This window comes from Pholis gunnellus, assembly GCF_910591455.1.
Source record: "Pholis gunnellus genome assembly, chromosome: 7".
Lineage (NCBI taxonomy): Eukaryota > Metazoa > Chordata > Actinopteri > Perciformes > Pholidae > Pholis > Pholis gunnellus.
Window position 1 is genome coordinate 9,224,135 of NC_136533.1, and position 26,680 is coordinate 9,250,814.

The following is a 26,680-nucleotide window of genomic DNA, read 5'->3' on the forward strand; positions in this document are numbered from 1 at the left end:
ACTTTGCAGGTAAATTAATTTAAGAGCCATTTAAAAAACTGGTGTATTCCTTTAAGACTGTGCACACAATTATAGTAAATGAATTAAATGAAAAATAAAACAGTTGTTGTTATTGATAGAAGTAAAGTTCCTGTTTTCTCAGGAGAGCTCAGGAAGAGGGTGGGGGGGGGGCGGCTTCTTATTTATGACTTCCTCACTCCCTTTCTTCCTTTCCTCTCTATATCTATACCTTTACATGTTCACACACACTCATTCATGCTTGAGGAGAGGTGCTTTCACATTGCACTCACAGGTCGAGCACAACTGCTATTTCTGCACCTGAACCGAAGGCCTTTCAGTTCTGAAACACAATGGCTGAGGTCCTTGTCTGCCATGTTTTAGACTCCTGGTGAATGAAACTTACTCGCGCTCGAGTGCATTTGAATCACATGAATTCTGCATGGGCAACGCATTTGATGGTGAGGACAGTTGGTTCTGTAGTCAAACACTGCATTGCAAACATTGTCCGGTATATTGTAGTAGCAACGTAATGCACAGGCCCAAGAGCTGACCAGACGAATGACGAACGACGAAGGATGAGGGAGGAGAGGAAGAAGCAAAGACGGAGGAGGGAGAAGCAAAAGAGAAATAAAGAGAACAAGTGTGGAGAACGACTGTTTATTTGACGAGGGGTGATTACGATCAGACACGGTGAAGCAAGCGCTTTTGTGAAGGGTGTGATCCCTGAAGAGAGGGAAAATTGGAAGGGCAGGCAGAAAGACGGGGCAAAATATGTGAAAGGAGAGAAAGAGAGACACAGGGGAGGGGGGGGGGGGGTAGAAAGAGAGCAAATGCAGAGAGAGCGGCTGCTTTAAAAAACATCTGGGAGCCATCAGGGAGCGGACAGAAAAACGCTGGACTCAGCTGAAACTGCCGGCTCTCCTCGCTACACTGCTTGCCTAGTCGCCTGCTTCACATCTGAGTAACACCTTCCCCCAAAAGACACAAAGTAGAGGAGGGAGAGTACAGTCTATCAGAGAGAGACCTTGAGCTCTGCAAGCTCCTACTCCCCTCAGACCACAAGGAGTGCTGTAAAAGTGGACCATGCATTGTTAACGAACGGGATCCGTCTGAAGTCGACGCATTGCAAAACGCTGGCTGTAAATGACATTCAGACACGCAACATGTCTGAGGTTCATTTGAAGCCGTAAAGTGCAACACATAAAAGCTTCGCCGTGTGATGTTTGGCGCGGCCACGCCATGGCCGAGCCTATACTGCACTGCGTTTCCTCCGTGCTGTCACCTGCACTCATCGATCATTTGAAGAATTCAACATGTGACGTTTATGGAGGCGGCGCACTTCCATAGATGGCCATGAGAATCTACCTCCGCAGGCTTTCACTTGAAAACACAGAGAGACATGGAGTTTCCTGTGTGGTCACAGTGGTGTGAGCAGAGGGTGGCATCTGTCCATGTCTTCCCTGAAATGGCACGGCTCATGTGATGGCATTAGCAGAAATGTCAGTCACCCGGTCCCAGCGGTTGTGTAAAGGGCAGACTTTTCTTTCTCCGTGGCACCACCACAGCTATCCACTAAACCAGCAGAATCCCAGAGCATGTCTCCATTTCATTTTCAAAGGATGGGGCAGACAGACGGCTATAAATGATACGTGCATGTCCATTTGGAACAGAAATATCTAACATCAGATATCCGTGGAAAGAGAATTACTGTGTAAAGCACTACAGACAAAAGGTCACGGGTTCATAGAAGTCAGAACGGGTTATCACTTTGGGAGAATAAATGTGTGCCGATGGTAGTCTGCTACTTCGCTCACAACATATCGTGTGAACAAAATGTGGGCATTTTAGGTGCGCGACGCAACGGCAAAGAGAGGCGACTGTTTGTTCAAAACAACAATGGCGGCTTCTGAAGAGGTTAGCGTAGATGCGGCAATGGCAACAGTCATGTCAGAACTGGAAAGTACTTCTTCATTGATAGAAGAGCAAAGAACAGCACTGAAGGCTTTTCTGGATGAAGAACATGTTTTCGCTCTTCTCCCGAATTTGCTAGTTGCCGAAAACAAGCTTCTACAGGTGGATGCATTTCTTTTCTTTTTTTTTTTCAAATACGTTAACGCTTAGAGCCCATCTTACAATGTAATGCAATCACAGTTTTGACCCAGAACCTACCTGGCAGCAGCTTTGTGCATAGCTGAGTTATAGCTGGACGCTACAACGACAACGTAGCATCAGCATTCATGTCAGGGAGAAAGAAACTGCATTCCTTAATGAGCCATTTGTGGAATGCTTCTTTCCATCAAATCTGTAACAAGTTCAATTTCTGTTGCTAATCCCTTTCCGAAGGAGCACATTGATATGTAAATTGTTGTCTCAGAATGGCAGAATTGTTATTAAAAAGGGGACACAGATTGAAAATGATTGAGGGACGACCCCAGTAATATATTCACACCACGGCAGCCCGCTGCTGTCCAGACATGTCCTACGTACAAGACCTCCCCAGTATGTACCCAAACTGTCTCCCTTTCCTCAGAGATACAAGTGAAGAGATTGATGAAGAATGAAGAAATATCTTTCACCGGTCAGTTTATAGGCCACAACTGCAACCAAATCCCCCTCTAAGCCTGATCTGCATATCATCTCTTTTTGAGTGAATTTCCCCGCTCTCTCGCCGTTTCTTTCTTCCCCTCCCCCACTCCTATCCTCTGCCCTCCTTTTTTATCCCACTTCTATTCTTGCTCTCTTCGTCTCCCCCACACGCCAACCCCCTCCTCTTTCTCCTCTCCTTGCCTCTCTCTCTCTCTCTTCTTTTCTGGCACGTCCCTCTGTCTTTGTGTTGCCATCCAGAAGAGGTAGCGGTGACGATAGTGGTGATGCGCGGCCCGGGCAGAGTCCAGGACAGTGTTGTGGAAGAAGCCCGGGCAGAGTCATCATCGCCATCATTGTCATCATCAGCCAGATGAGGAGAGCCAAACTTGAGCTCTGTCCATCCCCATCAGGCTGGCTGACAGTCACAAACTCATCCCTTATTCACTCCACTCATCAATTATACACAGGCCAAAGGAGCCCTGAGAGGCAGGAGGCTGCAAAGGCCGCTCTCCACGTGTCGTCCCCAACTGCGGCACAAAGACACATCTGTGCTCGGCCCTTATCGTCAATGTCCTTCTTCAGTCTCTCTGAGAGCAGCAGACAGCTTGTCATCATGCCTTTAGCCACTGCTGCTATGTACGGATGTCATGTATCTCATCGTGAGGCTAAGGTTAGATCATCTGGCCCCAACAATGACATGATGACGAGAGAGCGCAGAGCTGGAAACCCTTCGGAGTACAAATATTCCATTAATTGTTCATTGGCAGTGTCCTCCATTGGGATCCATTAAAAGAGCAAATATGACGTCAATGTTTATATTCTGATCTGGAATCTGCAATCTGATTGGTTGCTGTTCCTTTCGGATGAAAATGCACGGACCAAAACAAAACTGACAGATGGCCAACATAAATCCTGCTCAGGTATTTATACAAGCCTCCATTTTTTCAGTCCACATGCTGAACCATTGTTTCACCAACTGTGATTTACAGCACAAGTGGGACCAATAACAAATAACAAACATGACATATAGTCCTGGAAAACAGATTTAGGAAAATAAAAAGAGCAACATTTAACAGTCGAGACAGTCCATTAAAAGCTCCATGTCGGACTTGTATCAGCAACAGTGTCAGCTGAAAGCAGAGTGAAATAGTGCTCAGAATTTACAGCTTTGTCATCAGAGATTAGATATCTTTTGATGTTGTGTTCAAGGAAAAATCTTTAATGGAAGAAGAGCTGAGCCCTCGCGATGCTATCTGGAGGATACAGCTGTCAAGTGGTCACTTCTAGCAAGAAAGATCAGAGGCTAACGGTTGAGTTAGCTATTACCTGTGTGCAAACACGGCTAATTCTGACAAGTACAAAACCCTCCCAGCCATTCTTGGAAAGACACAAACTACATGGCAACAGAACTTCATGATCCTGTCTCTCAGAGTGCTGCACAAACAAGACTTTTGTCTTCAACATTAGGCTAGCTCGATGGTTTAAAAAGACACAAGCATCTTCTCTTACACACCAACAGTTTTACAGTCACAAGTTATTTCCATATGAGGCAATGCAGCTGGCGCTGGGGAGCCCGTTCAGAGAGGTGGGCTGGCCCCTAGATGAAAGCAGTAGCACCCATGCCAGAGTTAGCGTGACATGCCCATTCCTTCTGTGTGTGTGTGTGTGTGTGTGTGTGTGTGTGTGTGTGTGTGTGTGTGTGTGTGAGAGAGAGGGAGACTGGTCACCACTGCATAAAGTAATCTGACCTGAACAGGCATCTAAACACTAAACTTGCAAGTCAGCCGGATCTAACAAGCGCAGCTCAACGGTTTCATTTGCACGAGATCCGACTGTGACAAGCCGAGTGTGATTAACAGAACTTGTTTTTCTTTTACTGGTTTTAAGATGGTTACATATTGACTACCTCTCCGACGTCTCTACTGTTTAATTATAGTAAAAAAAACATAACAACATGAAGTAGTAAGACGAGTATATTATAAATCGTATATATCTGGTTTACCTGTTTGCTATAATTGTCTTTTAATGTTTTTATTTTCAATGACATTTGCTCCCTTTCAGATTCAATACGTTTTTTCTTTTTTTTTGTCGTCCTTTTATAGAAGCACATTTTTCATCCTCTGGTTGTGAATCAGACAGTGTTGTCTACTGCTGCTCTGATTGGTTTTGTCTGGGAGCAGATTGATTATTAATTATGCAGATTGCAAGCACCTGACTAATGAGGCTGTTCTGCACGGTGACTTGACAAGACAAAGACCTCTCTGGGTTTGCAATGTTGCTCTATTAAATTACATTTATTAAGAGTCAACAGTACGGTGTGCATATCTTCTGCCAGGAAATGTAACTTCTTGTGTGCTTTTAAATGGAGACAAAGGTTGTTTGCCGTTTCTAGGATTGCTCTGCCATCACAAAGGTAAAAATGTGTGCTTCAATATTTATCACACAGATTATTAAATGAGTAGCTCAGAGATATTTAGCTTCAAATAAACTATTGTCATTAGCGCTGTATCACTGCACAATCTGAGATCCATAACATGACCTAATTTAACATCTTGGCAGCACGTCTTCTGCTTTGTTTGTTGTGTACATGGCAGCAATGTGTCAACATTCACTGCGATGTGTACACGACTGCTGTGTAACCAAAGAAACATGCTGGCGTACAATAACCGAGCAATTCACGCACTGTAAATCCCACACGTCGTATTCTATTTCCTGTTGGTGGGCCTGCCAAATCCATAAGGGATTGATGGACTTTCATCCAACTCTAAGAAATTGCCTAATGTGAGGAGGAAATAGAGTTGTAGCTGTCAGTGCCTGTAATGCTGGATATCATAAGCAGATAATGAAGGGAGTAGGGGATGGAAAGAGGGCGAGAGGGGGAGAGAGAGAGAGAGAGAGAGAGAGAGAGAGAGGGACACCACACAGAAAGCTGGGCAGCAACTCTGACAAATCGCTGAAGCCTGCAAAATGGGAGGCTGCAAGAGGAGAGGCAGCAGCCCAATCACATTTTAAGGACAAATATATATTGAATCATCAGAAAAAAAAGGAGGTTGAGCTCAGATACAAGAGCAAATCCCAAATGACTCCACTGACACCAACCTGTACTGTGACAATGGCGGAGATGCCGATGATGTGAAGATAATGCTGATGAGCGTAAGCCGAACTGCTCTGGCAATGATTAGCGCACATCTTTGTTTCCTGTGAAGAACTCCCTTTGACATTATCTTGCACAACAGCACAGTGTTGCACCTTTGTCATGTGTCCTCTTCGAAAAACAGAGAAAGTAGCTTACGTTCTCTGCGAGGTTAAGGACGATCCCAAGCAATCTGACGTGAGGGAATTGGTTGAAGGCAGATATGAAGCATATTAGTCACATATGGCGGCCTCAATCACACACATTCAACCTCCAGAGACATACATGTATATGCATGGGAAATATGTTACGGCCCAATACCTTAAGGATTGAGACTTATTCTATTTCAGATGAGGTAGAAGAGATGCTAATGTGCCTCCACTAATTGGTCCCCCCCCCCCCAGGGTCTGAGTTCAGAACACAGAAAACAGTCCGGACCATTTATTTCTGCATCTGTCATCAGCGCACAGCATTCACTATCATCCCATCCGCTTCCCTTGACCCTCATGAATCAGCACGTCGACCTGTCAACATTACGACTCGAGACAAGTTCTGTATGGACTCAAACGTGCCGACACTGAATCTGGAATGTAGCCACACGGGCTCATTTTGCTGAATTGTGTAGCCTCTGTTAATCTGAAGGATGTAAATGTATTCTCTCGTCATTGTAGGCAGTGTACACAACTGTGAAAAACCTGATTTACAGATAAACAAATGAGAATAAATGGACAAATATCAGAACAGTAAATCATAAGCAGAGGCCAGACACATTAATATATTTTAGTCTCAAAGTGGAGAGTGAATGGTTCATGTTTATGTTGGTGATTATTTCTCTTGTGATGATGCCCAGCTGGAGGTCGGACAGTTGTATCTCTCTGCAGAATCTAATCCAACCAGACAAGTCTCTTATTCCCACCAGAACCAGAAAACAAACATTAAAAACAGACACAGTATGATATATGAACATATTATTACTACAAATCCAAACACAGAACAGTATTTTGAGCTGAAATAGAAAACTCATAATGCCCCAATCATGGATACTGTGATTTTACCGCTTGCTGTTTTTCCTCCTGTGCTGAAGACACACTGAGAGTCTGATGAAATATTATCATCTGTACATCAAAGCTGGTACTATTGTTCAGCTGCACAGCCCGATGGGAGTGTGATGCTGGGTAAATGGCCACGGACTCTCTGCACGTCTGCCACAGTGTCGAATGGTCCTTTTGGCCTGAATGTTGAATCAGCAGTGAATGAGTCTCGGGAGAGCACAAAGACAGAGCTTGACATTAACTCATTAATGCCTGCTTTCCCATTGCTTGCAGTTCAACCGTAATGATGACTTACATAACCACTAAACACTGACTCCAGAGGGTCACGCTGTGATATTTTTATGTCAACGGAGTCTATTGGACAGATTGTACTGAGGGAGCAACCATGTGCATCTTTTGGGCCGGACAGTCTTTATAAGGACACCGACAGGCTGATTATTTATTAAAGGATTACTTTGACATTTTGAGAAATACGCTTATTCATGATCTTTCCGAGAGTTATATGAGAAGACAAAAAATCGCTACTGTGCGTTAAAGGCACACAGAGTAGGATTTGGCGGTTGCGGTTTGTAAATACAACATTCAAAGGTGGCTCCTCCTCCCCGGCTCAAGGAGGTTTACGGTGCTCGCCAGCCCCAGATTCACTCTCGCTTTGGAACGAGCTTCACCCGCTTGGCGTTTTTGGCGCTGTGTCCGCCATTTTCGTAGAGTACACTTGGATGCGTGCTCACGATCTTACCCCTGGTGCCACACAGTTCTAGTGTTTTAGTGGTGATGGTTGAGAGGGATTATTATCCTAGTCTATACAAGGATTTTTGTTCTGTTTTTAAGTATAAAGTTTGAACCAGGAGGTGATTACCTTAACTCAGCTTACATTTTGGAAGCAGAGGGAAACAGCTAGCCTGCCTCTGTCCCAAGCTCAAAACACCTACCAACACCTGTAAAGCTAACAAATGAACACAATGTATCCTGTTTCTTTAATTTGTGGCTTTACAGGGAGTTACTTGGCGTAACTATTTCTTGAAAAACAAGCATTTAAGTCCTCCCAAACTTGTGCTTACATTTCTGTTTGTGTATGGATTAAGTAAAGGTTTATGTACACTAGTGCTGTGGCCCTCTTTAGCGTCTGTATGAGACGCACCAGGCTTTCCAACTAACTCCAATGTTAACAGATCCGCGTCATTATTAGACACATCAGAAGTAGTATTAAGAGCGAGAAAGTCTGCTAAGGGCGGAGGGAGGATGGGTCAAACAAACACAGGACAGCAGCACACCGCTCAGGGGTACGGCATTATGTCATGTGATGCTACGTGATGCTACGTGATGCTACGTGATGGCGTTACGCTCGTAGCTTAAGTTACTTTACAAACCTTTCCTTTATCAGGTGCTATTGTTGCCTTGACCTAACCGCCACCGTATCACAACGTTAACCGCAACAGTTTAAAAAAACGTTGATCATGCACGAACCTTCCTGCATCAAGATACCACACAGAAGGCTGTCCCCGGCCTTGGGCTTCTGCCCAAGCGACAAAATATTACAGATGAGTTCACCCTCTTGTCCTAGACTTTATAGGGACGTTACTGAGACACAATGTGCTTGAGAGGTGCTTGGAGAGAGCTAGGTTCTTTTCCCCCTCTTCCAGTCTTTATGCTAAGCTAGGCTAATTGCCTCTTATCCCCCAGCTCCCTACTAAATGCAGACCTATGAGAGTGGTATCAATCTTCTCATCGAACGCTCGCAGATGACTCCTACCCTTGAAGAAAGGCACATTACGGCCATTTCAGTTGCAAATTCAGCATCAGAGAGTTCAAGTAACTTGTGGCAAGAGTCCCTCCCACCATTATTTTTGTTAAATTTGCTCCAAGAGGACAGGAAGAATCCTGAGCTGCACAAAATCTGAGATAAAATGAAAGGAAGGGATACAATGTAACCTGGTGGCTAGCGAGCCAGCGACCACGACGACAGGAGCAAGACGGACGCCAGCTGGAAGATGTTTAGACAGGATCAGATCGCTGTGTTGACAGGAGGGGTCAACAGTCAGGGCCACTTAAGGACAGATTATTGACCGTTTCTCCATGCAGTCTGTCCTAATGGAATGGTCCAAAGCTGTCAAAATATATTTGTGCACAACGCTTGAACAACTGAATAACCTATCACAATGAATAATACAAGGAGTCGAAGCTATGGATGAACAGTTATGACACAACACAGACTCGCAGCATATCAAATAAGACTTGAAAGAGAAACAGTGCGATAGAGAGGCCACTCAATAAAAAGCCCATTAGGGCTTCTTGCTGTAGCAGAACAATCGGAAACATGACGGAAACCCAATTAAAACGATATCTACAAAAGGAAGAGCGAGGCAGTTTACAAATACCCTTGCAGCTGATATGCCCTTGTCCTCTTTCTTGCTGACACGCACCATGTGTGTAAACTTGCTCCAGGTCCTTGCAAAAAAAATCCCTTATATGGGTCGTTGTCACACGGATGCATGTGAAACTGGCAATATGATCAAAGCTAGATGTTGTTGATTAAAAGAGATGCCTTTACCAGAGGCATATAGAAATATCGGAGCTAAAGCAATATGTTATTCTAAACCATATATGTATGCAGTGACATTTTATAGTATGCAAGTCTAGGGCTGCATCTGTCGATTATTACTTCAATTTATCAATTATTAATCAAATAAAAAGTGTTTTTTTTCCCAGCAGGCCCCAATTATTAGTCAGCTTATCACATAATACTTGTAACTGAACTCTCTAGGTGTACCAGTGAACAAGTCCTATTCATTTGCATGAATTTCTTACTCGGAAATTTCAGAAACAGGGTGGAAAAAAACAATTTCAGTCCAGGATTTGGAGCAGCAGCTCATCGCTTTTGTTCTTGACGCAATGCCTTCCTCCTTTACGCAGACAGCGATGCATGTAGCCAAAGCAAAGGGAAGATTTTGTGCACAATGAGAAACTCAGACGGATGATTCACAACCACGCGTAAGAAGAGCTGCAGCCAATGGAAGAGTTTCAGGTTTGAGCAGTCGGACCACACAACTAACGTGGACACCACGTACAGACACGTCGTCACACATGACTAATGGACCGGCTCAATGAGGTTCACGTCACAGGACAGAATGTACTTCCATTACGGGTGTAATATGTGAAATCAATATTAAAGAATGTGAGGTCAATAAATTCACATCAGCAAAAATGCTAAAATTAATCCAAAACACAAACAAAACCATTTATCTGGGATTTTCCAGTGAGATAGAGGTGAAGGGATTGGCATCATATACTTGGAAGAAGAGGAGCTGAAGGAGGGAAAGTCATCTCATGGGTTGAGTGAACAGACATCACTTCGGGGTAGAGTCCCAGCGTTTCCTTCACAGACGGGCTGAGGCAGGATTAGGTTCTGCAGGCAGAGCTGCTGTCCACTTTCTAAATCTGCCTGCCAGTCGTTCTATCCATCATTCTGCTCCGCTCCAACTGATGTCACGTCTGAAGTCGTGGTTCGAACAAAACCTCGAGTACAATGCGCTATTGTTTCATTTAAAACATCCTGCAAAATGTTGGAAATGCGATGCTCCGAAGAGAATGAAGACATTAAATAAACACGGATACTCACTCCAATGGCAAGGATCGTTGAACCTTGAAATGCTTCCAAAGTTGGATATGATGCGTTCTAGTGATATACAATAATATTCATCAAACTCGAGGTTTCCAGTTCTAGGTTATGGTATGTAAAAACTACTTTAAAAAAACAAACATGAATAGTGAAATTTCTGCCGGTTTGAATGGGCACACATGGATCGTTGAGGTAAAGAAAAATACAGCAACTACGAACAGTAATTCTGACAGTAACAAAAGAAAAAGTAAAGCTCTTTGCTAGACTTAAGATCAAGGCACACAGGATGTGTCAAAATCCATTGATGCCTGACATTCCTGAAAAAAGGGACAACCAGTAAAGGTTCATGTAAGTATGAACAAGAGATCTCAAGGCAAGAGCACACCAAGGAGAGCACACTGCAAACAGGAGCCGGTCTTATTGATCAAAATCGGAGAAAGCACTGCAGATGTGGCCTACTTCCTGTTTGTAACCCCGATTCCAACTTTGTCACAGCCAAATGGTCTGCAGTTGATTAATCGAGTGTTGTCCACAGAACTGTGGGAATGTTATTCACTCACGGATACAAGAAACCGGCCTATTCAACTGTCTCGCACTCGGACTCATGAGTTACTGAATTGTTGTAAATAATTGTGCGCACTCTTACCTCACAGTACATGCTTATCATTGAGAACTTCCTGCTCACCGATCTGTGATCCTGTGATAAGTCAAACACTCTACTTTTAAAACTGCACGCAAAAAATAAGTGCGTGTTAAATGCAGGCAGTTAAAATGAAGTGAAATTCACAGTCAAGGCATCTCAATGCTCCATTCTTTCACATATGGTTCAATCAGTGCTGTAGAGAGAAATATGTATTTGACTTGATTATATTAATAGCTTCTTGTTGGACTTGCATCTATATTGGACATTTTTTCTTATCATTATGGCTCATGTATCGGCTATGCATTTTCACTGGCACATTATTTTTAGAGTATTAAAGTTATGCGACACAAGTCGGGCTCGTGGTGGCCTCATTGTAATGACCCCAATATGCGTTTCCTGCTAATCTTGGACTCATCTCTTATCAATTTACCACAAAAACAGTTTAAGAGCCGCCACAGACCATTGCCGACGTGAGAAAGACATAAAACAAAGCGCAGAAAAAAACAACAGAGTGCCAAAAAAAACGTCCAGTGCTTTCCCCGACGAAAGAATGGAACACCTGAAGGCCTCATTATAGCCTCCCCACGACATGTGGGAGCGTGTAAGTGCATGAGACAGTGAGGAGCAGTTCAGCCATATTGTAAAGGACCTCTCCCTGAACTCCAGTTTTCTCTGCAGGCATGTTCACCGACAGCTGAGGCCAGCAGGGGTCCTGCCCTGCCGGCCCAGTCATTAGCTCCTCCACAGCACGCTCCCAAAGCTGCTCCGCTAATGGACGCCAAGTAAGCCGGCCAAATCCCTCCAACGCACACATAAGGAACTCATATTGGTACAACAATGGATGCATTGCTGCTTTTGCGGCCATTCAAACACCTTGCATGCTCATCATCTGTACAAACAACTTGCATTCATCAACATCTGTTTCCCTCTTTTTATTACAGAGTATTCCATTTCCATCACATACAGTAGAAAAAACACATTTTTCTTAACAATAACTTTTTAAGTGCTTAAATATCAGTAACGTAAGTTTATCACAACTATGATGATATGCACAGTTTATGTTACTTGGGGAAGAGGAAGTGTGTGATGAAATGTTAGTTATTTCTATGGTGATTTAAATTTGAGATTAAGATTATGCCTGGCACAAGCTCACCCTTCATTGTCATTTACACGAGTAAAAGTACTGCATTCAGGAGGTATAAATAGGATCATGTGTTAAGACTTCTGTCATGTACAGCTTAGTTACAACTAGAAATGTCCAATCCTGCCTACAAGTGACAGTTAACATAGATTATCACAGTAAATACGGTTCCGTTTAAAACCTTCACAAAAATCCACATAACAGCATTTTCATGGTATAAAAATAAGTTACAAATCTGCATAAATAGTTTACACAAAAACAGTTATAAAATATGCTGTATTTTCTGACATGGTAACACAAAACTTTTTTTTTTTACACCATTGGGTAATAAGAATATTTTCAGTTTGGTGAACTTTTGAATTTTTGATGAACACAACATTTTTAAAAATTGTTAGTCCCATTTACCGCCGCGCTCGGCTTGTTCAGAAATACAAAACTGAAGAGAGAAAAATCTGCAGCAAAGCCCAGTTTGGTTTCCTTTTATCGCCACTTCACTCAGCTCAGAGACGGGTGAAGAGCGTCCCATCCCATACAGATAAACCTCCTATGAACAAGCGTTTCCTCTTAAGTATCGAGTCCACAGATGACTCCCTACAGGCTGCTCACAAAGACAGGAGAGAAAGACACAGAGACGGAGAGAATGAGTTGTTCTCAGTATGTCATGAGAGCGATTACAGTATGAGAAACAGGCGTTATCCTGGATGTTCAGACATTGAGCTGGCTTCATTTATAGACACATTAACACTGTGTGTTTTAGAGCTTTAGCCGCACTCAACTACTGAGGTCAATTAATGGAATAATGAACAACGGCCAAAGATGACCTCGTTTTTGAGTGAGACGAGGGAACGCCACGGGTCCTGCCTCCAAACTGGCCGGTTTCCTAATTAACTGGCTTCACGGTCCATAGGAAGCAAAGGAACTGTGGGCGATAAGTAATCATCTACCACGATGTTTCACCACAGTGGAGCCAGAGCCACGAGTAATACTGCGGATGCACGATTAGTACCACACCATCGAGGCATCAGCATTATTTGATCTCCATTAGAACACAAAGAATATACACGATTTAAAGCGTACGGTACGACAGTACAGACGCACGATAGTTGAGCTGTGAAGCAAGACTGATGCTGCCGCTCTGTGTCGTCTGCATACACAGGCCAACGTTACTGTGAACTAGAAAAGCTGTGCACGGATTTTGATTAAAAAAAAATCACTCAGCATTTTATGCATCAGCCTTCCCTTTCTGTGCATCCAGTGACGGCACTAGAGCTGCTACAAACTATGCAAATACTGCCCTTATAAAAGAAATATATATTTAGCAAAATCAAGAAGATTTTAGTCATTTGTGTGCATGAAAAATGCAAACACAATAGTTGCATTGCACACATTCTATTCCGATATACTTGTAATGGGTATTTAGGGCGGCAATACAGTATAGTGTGACTTGCTGACACAATACAGTATGAGGTTGTGTACTTTTTGTTAAGTATCCACTTTAAATTCTGCATTTGTTGGTAAACGTGTCGGCATCAATAACCAGGTCAAATAACTTGTGCACTTACTGTAATTGGGTCTAATTGTTGACTGAGAGCTACGACAGGACCGTGTTCCAGCTAAACACACACACCACTGTACTGTGTGTGTGTGTGTGTAGATATCTAAATAGACCTTTAAATGTAAATCATTGTATATCTATGATGAACTGTTTCAGCTTACCTGCGCTTCAGCCGCTTTTGAGGAAGTGCTCTGCAAAGACAGGAAGAGTTTGTGAGGCCGCTGTGCAAAGAAACCTCTCACAATGTGATGGTGTGTGAAGAGATGATTTAAGTCCAGTAGGACTTGTGACAAAGTGCAAGAATGTCAACATGGAAACGTTGTTGAAATAATATAATCCTAGACTGCCACTACGTACGTCAGTCTCTTGCTGCCACCCCATTCACATGGAGAGGGGTTCAAACACACGGCTGTGTTTACTGCCACAGGCACCGACCACCTCATTTGTTTGGGGATTTCATGCATTAGGACAACCTTGACATAAACTGGCTGAGTGCTGACGGTTATATTCAACTATGAAACCAGAGTCCGGCGGCAGCCCCTGCAGTTACTGAGCCTTCAGGTCTAATTAAAATCAGCCGGCCCGCGTGCCGATCAGCGCACTGGTGAGCCATATATCTCCGGTAAGATGACCACTCTTGTTATTTTAGGCACATTGTTCCTCTTTCAGGATTCATTCTCAGCCTTTTATGGTGCGTCATAAAAGCTAACCTTGTTTTTTTTGCATCTCGGTGATGAGTGAACCAAGTCTGCACGGGATTCAAATGACATCATAGTTAATGTTTAGAGGAACGTCATGCACTTGAAAAAATATCGGACATCTTGCATGAAAGCAAGATATTATTTTTCCTGGTTTAAAATCTGTAACGGTCATTATTTCTATTTTGTTTTTGTGATTTGTGAAGTTTTGCAACTGCAGCTGACCTACTTGATCAGGTTGTACAGTGTAAAATGTTTCTCTGATCTCACACACACACACACACACACACACACACACACACACACACACACACACACACACACACACACACACACACACACACACAAACAAAAAGTATTTTCTCTGCGCTGCCGTTTTTAATTAATCTAATTATTGAAATCAGGAGTTGGTGCCACCTGGTGGAACAACGTGTTAAGGGTTCCTTAAGGGTTCCTTAAGGGTTCCATAACCCCCCCCCCCCCCCACACACACACACACGCACACAGAGGTGTGGAGGGCAGTGGAAGCACTTTCAAACACTTAAATGCTTCACACAACGAATCCTACTGAGCATTAGATAACATTTACACATGGGTAACATGTGTTTGGCTTGACACACAACGGATCAGCAGCAGTGTGTGTCTGTGTGTGAGGCCGCTGGTGTCGTCACACACTCACCTGTAGATGTTTGGGTCGAGCAGCACGGCAGCGTCCTGTGGTAACTGGGATAAGTGCACCACTTTAGACTTCAGCTGAGATCGCTCCGTTTCATTCACCCACACGTCAGGTAGTCTGGAAGACAACACACACACACACACACAAAGAGAGAAGACATGTGGTCAGGGATGAAGTTCCAACAAGAAAGAGGGAGAGAAAAGAGGGTTGGAGTGAGAAAAGGGGGTGAGATGGATGGACAAAGAGCCTCATTGAGTCCAGCGCACATGTTAACACCTTCCTCTGAACACTGAGTATGTTTCCATAAGAAACATGGCCTTGACCGAAGCACCAACACACACACACACACACACACACACACACACACACACACACAGAGGACGGAGCATACTCTCCTCCCGTGCTTGTGTGCATTTGAGAGTGTTTTTGTGCATTTAAAATGATCCAACATGAAAGTAGCTTGAAGTACAAATAACCGTGCACATGATGCACTGTACTGCTGAGGTGAACCCGACTGTACTGAACGCAGTGCGATCCCCCCGTGAAAGAAGGGAGTGTGCGAGCACTGGCATGGCCGGTCGAGGTGCAGTAGAAACAAAGAGCTTTGCTAGTCGACGGCGCCTCCCCTCCCTCCTCCAGCCCCCACTCCGTCTCCACCCCCAACATTCCCCCCGTCACCATGTGCGTCATCACAGGAGCCCCCAGAGATGCAGACATACTCGCACGCACACGCACACACACACACACACACACACACACACACACACACACACACACACACACACACACACACACACACACACACACACACACACACACTCACTCACTCACTCACTCACTGCAGGCGGCAGTTAGGCAAGCAGGCAGCACACCCAGCCAAATCACTCATTCACATGCCTAGTCAGCCCATTCAGGAGCACGGTGTGCAGGTTGCACTTCACATGCATCACCGTCAGCTCAACTGGGTGCAGGTAAGAGATGGAGAACAAAGGAGGAAAGGTGATAGAGAACTGACCGTACAAATAAAACAAAGGGAAGTGGCCCATGTTAATGTACAAAAGCTCACTAACAGAGATCGCACATCCTCTTATGGCAGAAACTTGCTTTTATGTGTGGATAAGCACTAATGGGATAAAGAAATATTTGTAATGTTGGTAAAAGCATTTTTTTTTGGTCATTTCTAAAATATATATGATGAGATATACTTATACTTTTATTCTGTAGTGCATGCTCAAAGTGTCTCTGTCCCCTTTAATGTCTGGAATGGAAGAAAGAGGAAGTTGAGGAGAGGCAGGGACGAGACAAGAAACAGTTCCCTTCAAAGCAGCTTCAAAGTTTAGGTTCGTCTTGAGTTAGTGTCCTTGTGCAACCCGAAGCTCAGATGACAGACGAGGACCCGCTGAGTGTTATATATATATATATATATATGCAGTAAACACTCGTGTGTGTTTGTGTGCGAGCACGCTCACTTGCCCGATCCAATCCGGAGTCACCGTAAACATGTCAGAGCGAGTGTGCCGTGGTACTGATGAGTTATTAGATTCTGATGGATGTGAGGCACAGGAGGGATGCACTGGGGGGGGGGGGGGAGGTCATGTGACACACATGTCACGCACACACACACACACACACACACACACATATAAACACCCAAGTGTTCCTATCCCTCCCCCAAACGCACTTTTCAAAGACATCTCCACCCAAAGACTCAGTCACACCAAGCCAAATAAAGACAAATGGATTTACTGCATTTTCCAGAGGAGACCGTTACTTGGCTTGCTTCTTTATGAGATAGAAATGTATATTGTGAGTGAGGCCTCTGTGGGGAGAGCTACTGGGGGGGAGGGGGGGGGGGGGGGGGGGGGGGGCCTCCAGTCTGGATTGATGGTTGGCTCCAGGCCTTGAAGATCCCAGTGTCGAAAGGAGTAATAAGTTCATAACAAAGCAGCAACGTGTATGTCGCTGACGCACTCAACTTTATATGGAACAGCAGGAAGGAAGTTCGATGTCCTAATAAACTGCATCATCAGAGGAGAGCAGCCACACTAACACCACCTACGTCCACACGGGTCTTTCAGCATCGTTTGTAAAAATGATTTCCGTCCACACGAGCAAGCCTGAAAACAAATATCACGTGACTATTCACGTACACTGGGCAGGCGGGAGAGGGTGTAAACAGGAAGTAGCTTGGTTGCTTGGTTAAAGTAAATACGACAGAGTATTATAGTAGTCTTTAATAAGAAAAGGTAGTGCTTGATACTTAAGATCTTCCTCTATAAGCTCAGACACATTTCATGGAAAGTTGTATTTTTCAGAGTTAGTTACAAGGCACTTACAAATCACAGTTTACTAGATTATGGCTCAATACATTTGGTCAACACACGTCTCACTCGTTTCATTGGGGTTTATTCCTCAATAGTAAACTTTACTACATTAATAAACTGTCGTAAAGCATCAAAGTGCGGTTTTGTTTATTATATTCTCTGTACTATAGACCAGATATGCAACTGTTTATGGTGCAGAACAAAATGACACTCATTCATTCATTCACGTCCTTCTCTCTGATCAAAGACATGCACAGAGAAGCGAACGCCTTTTCACAGCTTCAATGGTGCTGCTTATGGACCATTAGTGTATTTAGAGATCCTTGATCTCTGCACGCCGAATTAGTGTCGCCAATTTGAAGTGACGAAGTTCCCAGGATGTTTCTTCACCCTGGGGAGTCTGGGAGGTTTATATTATGAATACATGATAGATAAAAGTCATATAATGGAATTTGATGCATTTTTCATTGCCTTGTTTGTGTTCACGCAGTTACCAAACAATGATAACATCACACACTAGCTAGCAACGGTTGAGGAGTTAAACCCAAGTTGTGCATGTATGATAAGCACCGTGTAGCTTGTACAGAGAGGACGTGTCAGCACGCCTCCAGTGGCTCGAGGCGTCAGCGTCACCGACTGTGTATTCGTTATTCGGCGGCATTCAACAGCGTGCCGGGGAATCCGTTCACCCGTCCATCAGAGATCAGACAGCAGTGATGGTTCTCTCTTCCTCTCTCAGCCCACCCACCCCCCTCTTCCTCCTGAGAGAGACGCTGGGGGTTCATGTTCATCACTCACTCATTAATCCAAATGGAGTTAATGAGTGTCGGTCAGAATGTGAATGGTTTGCTCCAACATTAATAAACATGACCTCCCACATTCACCCGGCTAATCATTGACTCAATGACTGAGAAACACACAAACACACACACACACACATACACACACACGTTCTGGGTACAGCACTCGATGTTGCCCTTGGTGTTTAGGGTGATGACACTTGATGGCTGACTAAATGACCACTGAATTGCCCGTCAGGTACGAGGACATTACACCGAGCCAAAGACTAAATATTAACTTGGCCAAACTGATACTCACTACCAATCCTCCCCGTCTCAAAACTGTTTACTCTCTCAGAGCAAGTACAAGAATCAGTAGCATCGCAGATTTCTCCTGCATGGACGAGAAAAAAAAGAAAAAAAAAAAAAGCATCTCACTCTCGTTTACTCCCCATCACTCACTCTCTGTTTTCTTTCTGCCTTTCATTTCTCTCGCTCCCACAACCAATTTCTTCCAACTCCCGTTTCTCACCTTCGTCCATCTTCTGCCTCAATCTGTCTTTTGAGTCTCGTTATCAATCTCCATCTACGTCTCTCTCGTTTGGAATTAATCTGAGGAGTCCTTCCTGATCACCAAAGTTCATCTCCCCCCCCCCCCCCCTCCCCCCCCTTCTCTCATTATTTCTCAATGCACAAGATTACACTCCCACACTCGGGCGAGGAGGAGATAGCAGAGGTGGATCAGAGAGGGGGAAAGGGAAGGAGGGGGAAAGACTGAGAGAACAAGGGTTTAGCTACAGTATGTTCATCGGAAGCTGTCAGCTGCGATCTCCTTCACGATGCATCATCTGGGTTTCGCTGCCCGGTGCCATCTTCACCAAATCCATTTTTCTCTTTGTTGTCCATCCTCTTCTTTGTCTCCTTTAACCTTGTTCTCTTTTCCTCCTCCTCCTCCTCCTCCTCCTCCTTCTGTTATTCGCCTCTTTTCCCTTTCTGCTTACTTCTCCTCATCTCCCAACTCCTTCAGCTTCTTTTCTCTCGTCTCTCATTCTTCCTCTCTCTGCTCTCTGATCATCTTCTTTAATGAGAGTGTGGGACGTGTGGTGGAAGCTTCCCCTGAGCAGGAACCCTGCTGAATGTTCCAGCGTTCTGTGAAGCCCTCTCTCTCTCTCTCTCTCTCTCTCTCCGTGAGACGGATCCATTTCATAAGCACATTTCCAACCTGCCCGCTCTTCTGCCAAATTGCTCATGGGGCTTAAGTGGTGCCAAGGTTCACCTTCCCTTAAACAGGGAATTCATCTACTTTTGGGTGCTGATCCAAGACATCATCACAGTGAGTGAGGATGCTGGCTGATGCCCTCAGCTCCCTCTGAGGAGTGATGTGGACTATAAGGGGACCTGGAATCCTGACACTGACAACAAATATTGGATCAGCCAACAAAAGGTAGGTTGTGAAGATTTATAGCCAGCCCTGACGCAGAGGAAGGCCACCGTGTTGAGCGCACAGCTGGATGGAAAAGAGACTCGTAAAACTATCAGAGAGATGCTACACAGTGTTGATGTTCACTTGAACAGGCGTGCGACCCCTGCTGCTCAAAAAGGAAATGTTTGTGTGAAAGGCTCAGACTTTACATGGTGAGATTTGAAAATGTGCTGCTGAGTTGCCCGTTTGTAGATCGGGGACTTTTTAAAAAGGTTATCTACAAATCTCAAAGTGTTTATGGACACATATCCCTTTACCTCCATATACACAGAAGAGTATTTAGACTCTACCCTCAGCAGTTCCCCAGTAGGAACAAAGCTACAATGAATAACGTTGGCAGGTAGTTGGGCCATCTAGCAAATTGACTACAAGAGCAACCGAGACGCAGTGCACAACGTTCTATTCTTTAGAACAGTAGCAGGTCCAGTATGGTGCTCATGTATTCGTACTCGTAAAAGTACTCCGATATATCTGCCCCCGATACCACGACGGCAACCTGACGTTAACCACTTCTCAGTTGAGCCGAATCATTTATCGCCAACTTTGAGTGACATGCCGCTCCTGTGAGCAACTGCTTTTAAAATCTTTTTAAAATCTTTTAATTGTTTAACTGATAGCAGGGTTAAAGGATTAATTATTAACAGCAGCACTAAAAAGAGTTATACTCCGTTTGTATCAGGAAAATTATTTATTGAATTTGTGTTCGGAACATCTCATGAAAATAAAACATTCTTTCAAAACTGTAGTTAGAAATGTCACGGGATCATTATGTATCAGTACTTGGTATCGGCAAGTATTCAAATGGAGCTACTTGTGCTTGGTCCGAAAAAAAAAATCAATCTATCTAATACAGTATTTTAGCAAATCTGTAACATCACGGTCAGAAATAGTCCTCTGACAGTAAACAGTTCTCTTGCGTTTTATCATTATGATTATTTGTAATTTCCACCTCTGATTGTCCTTCATGTGTCTATTCTCTCTACTGTTAAAATTCCATCTGTGGCGAATGTCGACGCAGAAGTAAGGACAGTGCAGAGGGAGTTTTACTCACATGTCCTCAGGTGTCCAATGTAGGAGGACCTTCACCTTGCCAGACCCCTCTTTCCTTTTGGCCACCACCTGCACGGAGAGAATCAAGCAGAAACACGAGCTGAGCAATAAAAAAGACACAGCGAGCGCTCAAACTACTCCCGTCGTCCTCGTGCTGTCAGCGCGTCTCTGCCGTGCTGTTGGCCTAGCCGAGTAACCTCTAACCGGCTTCACCAATGGAAAGCAACCACCAGAAACAAACGTAGAATTTAACCTACATTTTATGGTTAATCCCAAAGACAGTTTACAAGCGTCAGATTAGTATAAATGTGTTGGGTTTGGCTGCTGTTGCAGCATTCTCCCTCGTCTGTTGAGACCGGGCTTCAAAGCCCCCATCCTGCCCCCCCCCCCCCCAAAATCTCTCTGTCGAATAATGAGGCTACACGCTTCAAACATCTCGCAGAGTGATACAGTGGCTGATCATTACACTAATAAGCAATGTGAGCACTCTTAATAATGCATGCAAGAGCTCAGTGAGGTTTCTATTTCCAACAGGATCCATCTCACACTCCCCTGCAACACAGTGTAACACAGAGAAATTTAAATCCGAAGCATCCGGACTTCACCGAGAACTGCTTAATCGCGGGTAACATCGAGCAAAGACGGAGCCGTGATCACCGAAAACAAGTCTCTGGTGCCGACAGCAGACGCTTTATCGCTTTGGACGGGAATGCTTCTGGTGACCGGCACCCACTGTCCAACATTTGCTTCAGTCACTTTAGAAGTTGTGTTCATTTTATCTGTCCCCTGGTTTCACTACCCAAGACTCACTCTGCCAAAACAGCCACACATAGCAAAGTCTTTCTTCTTGTGAAAATACAGTTGAGACAATACCCGATTTCCTAAATAGTCGTCCCTCTTCATGCATAACACTTTCATCCATCATGCTGTGTTGGTTTACAGTAAAACTGGTCTGGAATTCACAGACATATTGTCAGAAGGAGGGGGGGGGGGGGGAGTAAAGCTGGACAAATAACCAGGAGCGTCAAAAATAGCCAGAGACACAACCTTTTGCGTCAATTGGCTCATTTTTGTGTTAGGAATGTCTATTTTTAGGATCGGGAATGAGGTCACGTGTGAAGAACTTCGCTTACGCACATAAATATCTGAAATTATTTCTGGGAAACGGCTGCGGCATTGATGGAAACGGGTTTGAGGACAGAGGGGACGAGGGCTGCACGGAGAGGAGACACAGGCCTAGAATCACTCTCGTCCTATCGCCTCTCTTTCCTTTTGTCATGCTGGGGATTTGTCATCTTTATTTGTCTCTTCTGTACTTTCTAAACTAGCATGTTAGAGAACACCCTCCTCCCATGCTGCCGTGAGTAAAAGAGGGGCGAGAAGAGGTGCGCAACGCTGTGGTTTCATTTTGATAAGCTGCTGTCTGACACAATGCACCGTTATAGTTTGATCAATACTTTTTGTAGGACATTTGCAGGCTCTGCTCGCAGATATGAATGTTGTTGTTGTTGGCTCGGTGCCTTAATGTTTGTCTGTGAGAAGCTTAACAAACTGCAGCCGAGTTGGCAAATCAAGCCTGTTGTTGCCTCTTGTGTTCAAGCAGAAAACTGGAAAAAGAGAAGAAGAAGGCAGAGCAACACAGCAACACAGCAATATTCAAATGTTCATCTCAACTCGCCTCTTAAACTTCAAATTATATAATTATCTCTCCGGCATAACTATTTTCTTTTTTATGAATTTGCTAGATTTTATGTTCACAAACAAAACTTCTGAAAATCTCCACTTCCGATGTCTCCTGATCCCACTACGCCAGTTGAAGAATCACAAAAGTTCTTATTATAGTCGCAGTTCTACAATGATCTCAAATCTTAAGCTTTTTTAGGAGCGTTTAAATGTCATTATAAATAGAATCTCGTGTGTAAATACATAAAGATCTTTTACAGTATTTTTATGTTGTTTTACTGTATATACAAGTACTGTAGTATATTTATAGTGTATTCTACTTGATGTAATTCACTGTATTTGATATTTTATGTTCATTAACTGAAAAAAGATCCTGTCAATCTTTAAAGAATCGGCCTACATGTGATGAGGTTTGTTCATCTGCCAATCACTACAGATATTTCTTCGGCTTTTTTTTATTGAGATCAAATTAAATTGCTCTTTAATTTGCTCTTCAAATCAATCTTTAAAAAGAAATAAAAACTCCTTCCCAGCTTCTCAGAGCTTTAGTCTTGCCTCATATGTGAACATTGTTGTTTTGTTCTTGTTTATCTGCCTCAGCCTTCATCTGCTGGCTGCTGCTGCTGCACGGTGGACCAACACGTGGGTTAAGAGACGACGTCTCAGAGTCAACAACAGAGCCTCTCTGCAGCGCCGTCCTGAATCCTGTGCTGGCTGCAACGGGCCCTACAGTACACGTCTCAGGGCTAAGACTGCTTCACTGCCCTTTTAATTAAAAATGCAGAGCTTTTAACCCGTGCGTGCCCCCCCCGGGCTACTCACAGCACCAGGTTAATGATCACAAGCTCAGGCTACACCTGAACAGGCCATGACCAGGCCTGAAGATTAAGAAGCGGGCTTGTGTTTAAGCAGCATGAAGTGATTTGTGAGCCGAGTGGTTTGATGATGGCAGTTGGTGCTTTAAGGGACAGATCTTTATCCTCTATAGACCCGAGAGAGGGAGGGAGGAAAGCGCTGGGGGAGAATAGGGAGTGAACATTAGAGAGGCTCTGAAGCGAGCCAGCGAAAACTGCACAGGACCGAAGCCGGGGGAGGGCCGGCCTGCTAAAAGCGGGTGCCTGTCTAGTTTCAGGGGGTCAAGCTGTGGATGACGCAGATTGGCGCAATAACAAAAATATCCCATCATAAACACGGCTGAGCTGCTCTGGCATGTCAGCAGGCCCACTGGCCAAACTCCACAGAACCCCCACAGCTCTACTCCGTCTCCCCAGGCCGGGGAGGGTCCGCTGGGGCCCGGGGTCTGACGCAGCGCCGCAGTCCTTCTCCACCACAATCCTCCCGGGACCAGAGAAAAGGAGAATGTATGCCCAACTGGCCAGATCTCCTTCCGATTCCATGACCCTGAACTCCACTTAACCCCCTTTTCCTGGTCCTCTCTCCCCCTCCCCTGGCTGGCTCTTCCTCCCTCTCAGTCTGTGTCCAAATATGTGGTTACCTCTCTTAACCTCTTCCCAAGCTTTATCTTCACTGGGTCTTTTTTGTTGTTTTTTCTCGAAGCTTTTTCTTCTAAATTTCTTGGCTGCTGGTGAGCAGTTGAGGTTTGCAGGGAGCAGAGCGAAGCAGAAAAGAGTTGACTGAGCTGAACACTGTAGTGAGGAGAGCACCGGTGTCGACACTCTAATTACACTTGAAAAAGGAACAGAAGCATCGACAGCGAGTTCGCCTAAAAAAAACTGCACAGTTTCAGAAATTGCTTGAATTATTTGGGGTGGAAATCCCTTTTAAATGGGAAAAGAGAGGCATGAAGTGGCTTCATGGCATTCTATTTGCATGCTGACGATGTGCATGCATACATTAGAGACACGCGCATGACCTGCATGTCTATTTACATCATCTGCAACCTATTTACACACTTCCAGAACTACAGGAGCTTCAATATCAACAATAAACTATAGTTTACCGACTTCATTGTGACAATATGATCTTCTTCCGGTATGGTGTTTTGTTTGTCTGCTAATTGATTTTGTACAAATGTATGATTCCACAAGCAAGCTGTGCTTAAAATCCAACTAATGAAGAAATGTGTCTCATGTAACAGTGGATTCCTGTTCTTTGCTGTATTACGTGACTTTGCACACATTTGCCATATTGTGATGTATATTGATATCAGAAAATATCCTTAAATTTGATTACCTGTAAACTACCCTCCCACCTCTGTGTGTGCACGTTTGTGGTGGTTTAAATCACGTGTGTGGTGCTCTCGGAGCTTCTCTTAGAGGAGAACATGATTCTGAGCACACAGCTGTGTGAGCTGGTGGTAGCACGCTATAATAGCGCTGCACGTTAAATGCGTCATTTATATATGCGTTAACTCACTGGGGGGGGGACAAACAAAATAACCTAATTTACTCTACAGCGTGGTAGAAGCAGACGACACAGTGGAAACAGATTAACGGTCTCTGACTAAAGAGAACGTTTCTGTACGAATACGAGAGACGGTGCTGAGAAACCGGAGGACGTCCCGTTCATCTTTCCACCGTCCTGTACCGTGGGGGTCTTGAACAGGGGATAGAGCGCTCCCTAGTGGAACTGCGTGAGAAAAGCAGTCCTTCAAAAATAATCTGCCATTCACACTGAGATGTCATTGCGGATAACCTCCCTCAGTGATTCCTCCACTCTTTGAAGCCGTCGTCGGTGAAAAAAGGAGAATCTTTTTTCCTGCGAGTGCTCATATGTGCCCTCAACAGAGAAAAGGCATTTTAGAGCTCATTAATAATGTATCACGCACCGGGCTCAGAATGGACCGAGCACCGTACACAGAAACAATCTCATTGTCTTTCCTGTGAAGCGCGATTCACAGAAAAACAACATCGAGCCTCGAGGCGACTCTCAAGGTTCACTTCAAGTGCACTCCGAAAAAAGCTGCAGTGTCTTCAAACAGTGATTCTATCATGCCCCCTGCTGTCCAATAATGAAACTACAGAACATGAAAGACATTTAAAAACAAACAATTGTGAAAACAATCTCATGCTAAATGGTGAGGCAGGTTCTCTTTTTACTATACATACAATGGATTAAAATGTAAACATAAAGGACCAACAATAAGCTTCATAGGATTTTAACAATGTCTCAATTGATGCTTTGTTTTGTCTGCTGAATATCAGTGTTATGCGTTTATGGAGCACAGGAATACTGACCCCACTGCTTCCATAATATGCATACAACTCATTGACCTTTGAATACATAAAAATGTCATTTTTAACCAGAGTGCTCGGTGTTTCAGGATATGTTGAGCCTCTGTGATGTAGAGTTTTTAAACGTACGATTTCAATACAATTAAAAGTCTTTGAGCTTTCTAACTTGAAGTAACCTTAAACTCAATGAATACAAATGGTATTTATCATTATAACCAGTCAAATGTCTGCTGATGGGGCCCATGCAGGCGTGTAATGCTAAATCTAAAATAAGCAGTTTTCATATTTTGACGTCTTTGGTTAAATTCTGTTTCTGCATTACAGTTCACCTTTTAACATGCCGATGATTAAGGAGCCAACATTCTGCACAGATTCACAGAAATGCATCTGGCATTTTCTATCACAAAACAAAAAATAACAAATAATAAAAGAGAACGCATCCTTCAACCCTCGCCTCCGAGTTCCCTTCAGCTACTTGCTGTATTTGAAGCCATTAGGATGGAAACAGGTAGCCGGAGGCCATCAATGTGAAACTAGTGAAGCTGCACACGGACTCACCGTGCTGTTGAACACCACACTGTGGCCGTTGCCCACACTTTCGATGTGGGTGGCCAGGTTGAGGCAGATGGCCCTGTGGCGAATAGCATCCATGGTTTGGGCGTCAAAGAAGTCGTGGGGCCTCGCTGCAGGAGGAAGACGGCAGAGAGCAGAGTCAAAACAAAACCAAGGAACGGTTAGAGAACCAGAACTACATCAGAACCCTCTCATGAATGAAACATGTCATTCCTTTCTGATTTTTAAATGTTGCTTTGCAGCGACAAAGACCAAAAGGTGTTGAAGAAATACGTACAACACATTACAAACTGTGGTGGTGACATCGCTGTGGTTTAGTGCTTCACCGCACATATTCAGTGTTAAGGAGACTCAGACAGCGTGACATTTCAACTAATAAGAAAATAGATTTAGATGGATGAATAATATCCCAAACATCAGCTTCATCCTTGCTGCCCAGCATGTTGCTAAAGACTCAATGGACACACGTGTGACTCCACAAGGATATTGCT

General features: G+C 44.1%; 1 protein-coding gene across 2 annotated transcripts in view; it reads right to left on the minus strand.

Annotated features, from left to right (window-relative positions):
* Positions 1-12,045: 12,045 nt before the first annotated feature.
* The window catches only part of LOC306698631 (zinc finger protein aebp2-like), a gene marked incomplete at its 3' end in the record, with an annotated part of 18,454 nt that continues 3,819 nt past the window's right edge, over positions 12,046-26,680 (minus strand). Inside the window, exons 5-9 of one of the 2 annotated variants that reach the window (XM_079163027.1) lie at positions 26,175-26,299; positions 20,741-20,808; positions 15,107-15,220; positions 13,891-13,920; positions 12,046-12,772 (exon numbers count right to left, since the gene is read on the minus strand). In XM_079163027.1, the coding sequence (XP_079019153.1) occupies positions 12,766-12,772; positions 13,891-13,920; positions 15,107-15,220; positions 20,741-20,808; positions 26,175-26,299 (344 nt within the window). Of the gene's footprint in view, positions 12,773-13,890; positions 13,921-15,102; positions 15,221-20,740; positions 20,809-26,174; positions 26,300-26,680 lie in introns of those variants that run through there. The other variant, XM_079163028.1, reaches the window with a different exon arrangement.